The 8,458-nt window shown below is 36.8% G+C and overlaps 2 protein-coding genes and 1 pseudogene across 2 annotated transcripts in view; 2 read left to right on the top strand and 1 right to left on the bottom strand.

The window, feature by feature from the left end:
- Positions 1 to 2,025, bottom strand: part of LOC17893944 (UDP-glycosyltransferase 72D1) — a 3,345-nt gene extending 1,320 nt beyond the window's left edge. The window contains exon 1 of the mRNA XM_006296693.2: positions 1,854 to 2,025. Coding sequence (XP_006296755.2) covers positions 1,854 to 2,025 — 172 coding nt within the window. The remainder of the gene's footprint in view (positions 1 to 1,853) is intronic.
- A 443-nt stretch (positions 2,026 to 2,468) lies between these two features.
- LOC17893535 (putative F-box/LRR-repeat protein At5g15620) lies at positions 2,469 to 3,404 on the top strand. The gene has a single exon (XM_006300142.1). The coding sequence runs from the start codon at positions 2,469 to 2,471 to the stop codon at positions 3,402 to 3,404; it is 936 nt and encodes a 311-aa protein (XP_006300204.1).
- A 1,056-nt stretch (positions 3,405 to 4,460) lies between these two features.
- Positions 4,461 to 5,833, top strand: LOC17892076 (annotated as a pseudogene).
- The last annotated feature ends 2,625 nt before the right edge of the window (positions 5,834 to 8,458 follow it).

Raw genomic sequence — 8,458 nt, 5'->3', positions numbered from 1 at the left:
CAAATTACATGGAAAACTATATATAAATATATATAGTTTTCCATGTAATTTGTTGGAAAATCTTATCATATACGATATATTTAAATTGTACTTTTCATCTCACTGCCTTTGTGCTTAATATATATTCTTATGTTGCGCTAACGCCAATCTAGAAATTTTTCTGGTACGAGTTATTAAGCATATAACCGTATCAATAGTGTATACCATATCTATATGAATATCCTATTTAGATAGAAAACTAAGCTAGTTTTAAAACTTGAAACTGCAACCAATCAGGATTTTTGTGTCTTGGGGAAAAATTATGTGTTTCAGTAGTTGTGATGGTGGCTGAAGATTTAAAAATGCCCCACATGTTAACAATATTTTTGAATCCTTTACTGTGAAACTGAAATAGTTAGAATTTTCAAATTTCTTTCACCATTTAAACAGACTGTAATACTTGCCAATTTTGATGTACTGTTGCTTTAGATCCTCACACTGTAAAAAAAATTTTCACAAGTTTATATGATGTTAGTTAATCGAATTGTCATTATAAATTCTATCCTCAAAACCAGAGGAGTGGACTAACCGAGTGCTTGAACATTTGCTCCCAGTACAGTGGTCGAGGTTCTGAAGTCAAATTTTTCTGTGTGGTAGAGGTTTCTGAAGTCGAATCTTACTGTGATATATAGAGAACTATAATGCTCTATGCTACAACCAGAGGTGGGGAGAGGACAAGTGGATGAGTACTAGGTTAAACACGAGAAAATAAAAACGATCAACCAACTAAATAAAATTGTACATAGTGGCTGGGTAAATCGTTGATGGTATCAGCCATCATCAAGTCAGACCTCACTAATGTGCACGAGCTTGCCCTAAAAATTAAAATTAGTCAATCATAGTCTTTGTTACTATGTTAGAACAATCGTTACTACCTTAGAACGAATTTGCTGATAACGGTGCGACGCTAATATTATCAATACTACCAAATCATCGCAATAAAAAAAGTGGAACCAAGTTGAATGTTTTCACTTTTCAGTTTTGTAGTAATCAAATAAAAGTAAAAATGGACTAAATATTTGCTTTTTTGTTGGTTGGCAAATCATAATGTTTAAAATTAGTTTGAGAACCTTTTGAAGTCGGTATTCACTGTGGAAGTTACTACTATTCAATATTTGTTTATTCAGCTACACTGAAAAATGCTAAATGTAGCATGCGTGATCAAATATATTTCTTAGGAATCACCTTTGTTTTTCTTCTTCATTCTTATGTGTCAAATTGAATCAGTAGAGACAGTAACAACGAACAAAGTAAATTAAACCAAGAGAAAAAATTAAGAGAAATAAAGAAAAATATTTTATTATTATCTAGCCACAAAACTTACACAAAATATAGCTAAACTCACCTATTTATAATGCTACAATAGCTTAGGGTAGGGAGTAAATTAATTAAATTTAGAGGCTAAGTTACTTTCTCAATAAATGAAACAACTCTCTTGGATATATTCCATTTGGCAATCTTATCCATAAGTTACTTTGCCTCTAAGATTGCCAAAGAACATGTATATCCAAATCCAAGTGAGAAAGTAATAAGATTAATCAATATATTCACATGTTTTATAACAAAAAGGAATAAAAAGATCACAACTAGTTTTATCAAACGCTGTCGTATTTGCTTGAAACATTGATGACACGGTCCAGGTAAATAAAATTTATGCGCTCAAAAGCCCACCAAAGCAAAGCCCATCGTTGAGGGTTTGTAACTGATTGTGTCGTTTAGTGAATTCGAAAAACACAATATTTATAGCGGCAAAGGCAGTAGCTTGAACAAGTTGTTTTCTTCTCCGATCATATTATTTCTTCATTCTCCTAAACTCTCAAGGTACGCCTTTAACTCTGAGAAATCGTTTCTCATCTTCTTGGAATCAAAGATTTCAGATAATGGATATAGACTTTGATCGATCTCGTGTTCTCTGTATTTTGTAGCGTAGCGAGGATTCGGAAGAGTTGCTTGACGAAGTGTCTCATTCTCTCTGCTCCTCCTCATCGATCGTTTTTTTTTTGTTCTGTCCTCTCAAGAGGTAAGAGTTCGAATTATTCGAAATCGATGCCATGTTTCAGCTTCTTGGGAAAAAAATTCAAGTTCTCGTCCGGAGTTTGGCGGTTTGGATATAAGAGTTTCCTAGGTTTCCTTTCTGCTAGTAATTTCTGATGATTCATTTTGATTTCCTCGCGTTTTCATGGATTCTAGATTATCTCCGTCGTCTATCTGTTTTTTCTGGTGATCGATTCGTTTAAGATCTATAATCTCATATTCGGAATTTAGGTCGTCCGAGTTTCAGAGTATTTGGAGGAAACCAGATTCGGACATTTGTATGTTGTTTGAGTGTTTCTGCGTTAGGTTTATCATTCTGTCCTGGGATGTGGATATCGGTGTTTCTTTCAAGAACACATAGCAAAGAATTGATCTGTTTGTCTGTTCCTGCAGATATGGTGAAAAGTGGACTTACCGAACTCCCTAATGAACTTTCTTTATATATCATCTCATTCCTTTCGGCCAAGGAAGCTGCGAGGTTTCGAGCCACTTCCAGCACGTACCGTAATTTGGTAACACTACTGCCTGATCTGAGTTATAATGACAACAATGACATCAGAAGCTTTCAGGGTTTTGTGAATGAATTGCCGAGTGACAGTGAAGCTTACCATGTGAGACAAGTTTATGTGAAACTGACCATTCGTGATGAAGCTATGTCTTCCCTCATGAACCGGTTTGTGCGTGATATGCTAAAAAGAGGGGTCATGAATCTGGAGCTTATAAATTTGGATGATCAATACCTCCCATCATTACCGGTTGAGATTTTCAGCTCCACAACCATCGAGACTATGAAATTCCGAGGGTTTTCGATAGACATCGTGCCTAGAACAGCTTCACTCCCGGCTCTAGAGAAACTTACAACTGACAGAGTCACCTTCAATGGGATGGCCTTAAGAAGATTACTCTCCTCTTGCCCTCTGCTTGACACTTTGGTCATCGATGAAAATCAATGGAAGTGGCCTCTCAATTATTTGCATATATCCTTTCCAGATACTAAATATACATTTGAAGATATATTTGATATTATCGAAGATATCGAGTATATGCACACAGGGTTAAAGGGATATACTGCACTGAAGAGATCTGTGGTTGATCAGATAGACATAACAGGCTGCGGACTCAGAGATCTAGCAGTAGTAGAAGTCATACTAGCTTCATTCCCTTATCTTGAGCAACTAAATGTTGGAACGCGGACACAACTGGTTCCTACAAGGAGGGATATCATGAATAAAATAGAGAATCTTCCCAAAGCTTCGCAGACTTGCAACATCACGCTGTTTCCATGCAAACATCCCTTTACCATCAAAAAACATTCGTCCGTGAAGCTTTAGAATCTTCAGATGCTGCCAAGGTCTTACTTGGTTTCCTTGCAAGAGTTTACTAATCCCGTTCTCTTTTACTTGGTCTTCTATTAGTCTCAGTGACATACAGTAACTGTCCATACTGCAACTTCTGTAAAGTTGGTTCTCTTGTTGTCTTTTTAATTCTACTTCTGTGCACTGAACTTTGCTTTGATCTTGAAACAAAATTTGATTTGAACCCTCAATACAATCTCAACTAACATCTGGTTAGTAAACATAACTTTGATTGTACTTTGGAAAAAATAAGAGCAAGCAACTTGTATTGTAGGGTTATAACCTGCAAATTTCACTGAATCACTTATGTTCTCCCCATCTCAGTCCACGCTTTTACTGGTCTTTTGGAGTAAATCATCTTTGAATGTCTAAACCAACACAATGTTTCTTTCCAGAACTTGAGAAACATTTTTTTTGATGACTTTCTCATACTGAAATATGGTTTTGCTTTTGATATGCAGACATTCACTTGTTCTTTGACTTCAAATTCTTCGTTAACACAACTGAGATACTCTTGAAACTTTTCACCTGTGACCTTGTCCAAAACCCAATAATAAATGGATGGGACATGGGCCTAAATCGGACGGACGATGATATTAATTAATAGCCCGCGGGAAAAAAACTAAAACTGTGGAGGAGGAGGTATTAAATGAGTAGGAGATTTATATAGTAACTTTAAAGATTTTAAGTAATTCCATCCAAATCACATTTAAAAGTGCCATAATTGTTTCGTCACATTTTCGTATGATTTTTCCATTAAAATCTCTTTAAATGACATAAACATGAAAGCCATCATTAGAATTTAATAAAAATAAAAAATCAATAAATTGAATAACACTATAATTATAAACGAATCTATCAAATCTATATATTTGAATAGCACTAGACTATACATTTTTAAAATCAAAATGGAAATTATATAGAAACATCAACAATTCTTTTAAAATCATTTAAAATTTTCTCTTCCATAAACTCGTAACTAAACTTGAAAGCGCAGAGCAGAGAATGAAAAATCCTAACCCCGACGAATCGATGGAGCTAGACGACGAAGCGAGCAGACCGAAGATGGATATGTGCACTAATCAGAGTGAAGAACTGCTCTACATCGAGGCTTACGCGGCGCTATACAGAGGTCGCACGAAGATCATGCGGCTTCTCTTCTTCGCTAACCACTGCGAAGAAAACCGAACGGTACAGCTTGAAGCGCTCAGGAGGGCTTACGATGAGATCAAGAAGGGAGAGAATACGTACTTGTTCAGAGATGTGGTCGGTAAGATTAACGGTAGGCTTGGGGACAAGTACGGGATGGATTCGGCCTGGTGCGAAGCCGTCGATCTTCGTGCGGAACAGAAGAAGATAAAGCTGGAGAATGAGCTCAGTTTGTATCAGGTATTTGGTTTTTTTTTTCTTTTCCACAAGTGATTTCGTTTTAATCGTTCATGGTTTCTCTAGTCCTTGCTTGTTTTTCATGTACATTGGTGACTCTCTACTGCTGATTTTGATTCAATTAGTTCCTTAGAGAATCAAGTATGTGGTTGTCTGTCTAATGATAACTCTCTTCTGCTGTGTCTCGGTTATTTGCTTAGACAATGAAGTATGTAGTGTTGTTTTTGTGCTTGCTTGTGTGTGCATAGTTTTTATATATTGTTGTAATTCACTTGCTTGATTTCCTTAATTGCAAAAATACTTATTTATCTAAGCATACAGACAAATATGATCATGGAGAGCCTGAGAATGTGCTACAATGACTTTGGGGACTTCTACTATGGTCGTGGTTTGCTCTAACAAGCTGTTGAGAACTATATCCGAGCACTTGACTACTGCAAAACTCCAAAGCACATCATTAACATGTGTATGAATACGATTCTTGTCAGCATTGAGATGGGTCAGTTTACCAATGTTACAAGCTACGTGAACAAGGCGGAACAGAATTTAGACACCGTTGACCCTATTGTAGTTGCAAAACTGCGGTGTGCATTAGGATTGGCTCTTTTGGAGCTCAAGAATTACAAACTAGCTGCCTGTAAGGTTTGTCGTATATGCTCATGTGTGTTTATGGATCTTGTTCGTATCCTATATGTCTCAATAATCGAACTTAAAAAATTTGTCATGTGCAGTTCTTGGAAGTTGATCCAGAACTTGAAAATTCCTACAATGAGATTATTGCTCCCGAAGATGTTGCCACATATGGTGGACTCTGTGCCCTGGCAAGCTTTGATCGATCAGAATTTAAGGCATATATCCATTTTAGCTTATTATCTTTCTTTGCCATTTTTTTGTTCCTTGGTCTATAACTTAGTTGTCTAATGTGACAGGAAAAAGTCATCGACAATATCAACTTCGGGAAACTATTAAAGCTAGTACCTGATGTGTGGGAACTTATCCACAATTTCGATTCAAGGTAACATAATATCTTACAAGACTCTTGTTTATTTCTTGTATATAACCAGATTATAGACCTTGAACCTAAAGGATGATTAGAGAAAATACTCACTAAGACAGTATTTACCCAACAAAAGTCCGTTGAGATCAACATGTCTGTCTAATCCACAGTTTATTCGGGTCGTATACTCTGGCCAACTCTAGATTTTGAGAAAGATTATGAATTCAAGAATTTAAAGAATAACTCTCTTTATTTGCTTAAGAAAATAACTCAAAACTTAAGCTTTCTAAAACCCTTAATCTCTCTCTAATCTCTTAAGGTTACCACAACTTTGATAACTCATATATATAGAGAAGAGATAATCCTTATTCTAATAGGAATTGTATCTAGATAACTCCTAAACACAATCTAATCCCTAAGTCATAACTCAACTAGGAATAAGTAGCTTGTCTCCTAAGTCTTCTTCTTCAAGCTTATCCCAACAATCTCCCCCTTAAGCTTGAAGTCTTTCTTTGACAAGCTATGGACTCCAATGAGATCTCTCATTACCTTGAACTTGTTCTTCTCAAGTGCTTTAGTTAAGATGTCTGCTCTTTGTTCCACTCCCGGAACATGTATCACCTCCACTTGTTCATTTTCAACGCATTCACGTATAAAATGATACCTTCGATGAATATGCTTGCTACGCCCATGAAACACTGGATTTTTAGTAAGTGCAATAGCGGATTTGTTGTCAACTTGAATTGTCACCTTCTCACATTCTTTATCAATGATTTCAGCGAAGAGATCCTTTAACCAAATGGCTTGCTTAGCAGCTTCTGTAGCAGCCATGAATTCTGCTTCACAAGAGGAAAGTGCCACGACCTGCTGTTTGTGAGAATTCCAAGTAATCGGACACTCATTGAAATAGAAAACATGACCAGCTGTACTTCTTCCATCATCCACATCCACACTATGACTGCTATCACTGTACCCTACTAATCCAGATTGATCTCCACGACGAAAACAGAGACCATAGTTAAGAGTGCCTTGTAAATACCTCAGGATTTGTTTGAGTGCAGCTCCATGTTGTTCTCTTGGCTCTTGCAAATATCGACTTAGAATTCCCACCGGATAAGAGAGATCAGGTCGAGTATGAAGTAAGTATCTCAAGCAACCAATCTTTCTTCTAAAGCTTTGTTCATCGATACGTTTCGGATCTCGTCCTTTAGAGAGCTCAAGATTTGATTCCATTGGTATAAGAATTGGGTTGCATTCTCTCATTCCTGCTTCTTCCATTATTTTAATCGCATATCTCTCTTGTTTTAAGATAATCTCATTTTCTCCTTGAAGAACTTCTATGCCGAGGTAGTAAGTAAGTTTTCCCAAGTCACTCATTTCAAATTTTCCAGCCATCCTTTCTTTGAAGTCAAGTATCATAGCCAAGTTGGAACATGTAACAAGCAAATCGTCAACATAAACTGCAACAATTAGAAGATGATTTAGCTCCTTTTTCTTGTATAGAGAAGGCTCCTTGGAACATTTTTCAAATTTCAGTTCACTAAGAATTTTATTCAACTTAGTGTTCCATGCCCTAGGTGCTTGCTTTAGTCCATATAAGGCTTTATGCAATTTGTAGACCTTCTCCTCTTTGTCTCTGATCACAAATCCCTCTGGTTGCTTAACATAGACATCCTCTTTTAATTCTCCATGAAGAAAAGCAGTCTTTACATCCAAGTGATGTACTTCCCAGCCGTTTGATGCCGCTAATGCAATAATAAACCGGATTGTTTCAATTCTGGCCACTGGAGCAAATACCTCATCAAAATCTATTCCATGTCTTTGAACATATCCCTTTGCTACGAGCCTTGCCTTGTATTTATTAATGCTATTGTCGGAGTTTCGTTTTATCTTAAAGACCCACTTCAGACCAATTGATTTAGCTCCAATGGGAAGATCTACTAAGCTCCATGTTTTATTCTTTGTGATAGACAAAATCTCCTCTTCGCAAGCATCTCTCCATACTTTTAGTTGATTAGCTTCATTAAAGTCCCATAGTTCTTCATTCATTGACAACAAGAGATGTTCTCCTTCTATCTCTGCTAAAAGCACAAAATCACTAAGATATCCGGGCAATTTAACTTGTCTTTGTGATTTCCTTAACTCTGGTACTGCTGCTTGTGGCTGCACTTGCTCTTCCTCATAGTCTTGCTCAGACTCACTTACACTCTCTTGTTCTGTTTCATCTTGTTGGTCCTCAAGCTCTCTGTTTTCATCAATCTCTCTGTTTTCTTCTATTTCTTCTGTTTCTTCCTCTCTGTCGATACCATGATTTCCAAAATCCCCAAAGCTTAGAGTAAACGTTCCCGGTTCCATCAAAAGGTCTTCTGAATTACTCCACTTCCATCTCTTTGTTTCATTAAACACGACATCCCTGCTTACTATAATCTTCCGATGTGTTGGATCCAAAAGTCGATATGCCTTAGATCCCGGTTCCGTGCCAAGGTAAACAAGCATCTTTGACCTATCATCCAGTTTTTTCAAATGTGGTGCTTCGACTTTCGCATAACATATACATCCAAATACTCTGAGATGTTCTATGTTAGGTTTCTTGCCTTTAAATGCTTCGTATGGTGTTTGATTCACCAAAGATCTTGTTCCTACACGG

Source organism: Capsella rubella, unplaced genomic scaffold (assembly GCF_000375325.1).
Source record: "Capsella rubella cultivar Monte Gargano unplaced genomic scaffold, Caprub1_0 scaffold_3, whole genome shotgun sequence".
NCBI classification, from domain to species: domain Eukaryota; kingdom Viridiplantae; phylum Streptophyta; class Magnoliopsida; order Brassicales; family Brassicaceae; genus Capsella; species Capsella rubella.
The sequence above is the reverse complement of the archived record's forward strand: the minus strand, read 5'-3'. Positions and strand labels throughout refer to the sequence as shown.

What these genes read in the sequence shown, in the direction of transcription:
- LOC17893535 (XM_006300142.1), top strand. Translation starts at nt 2,469, where the DNA reads ATGGTGAAAAGTGGACTTACCGAACTCCCTAATGAACTTTCTTTATAT.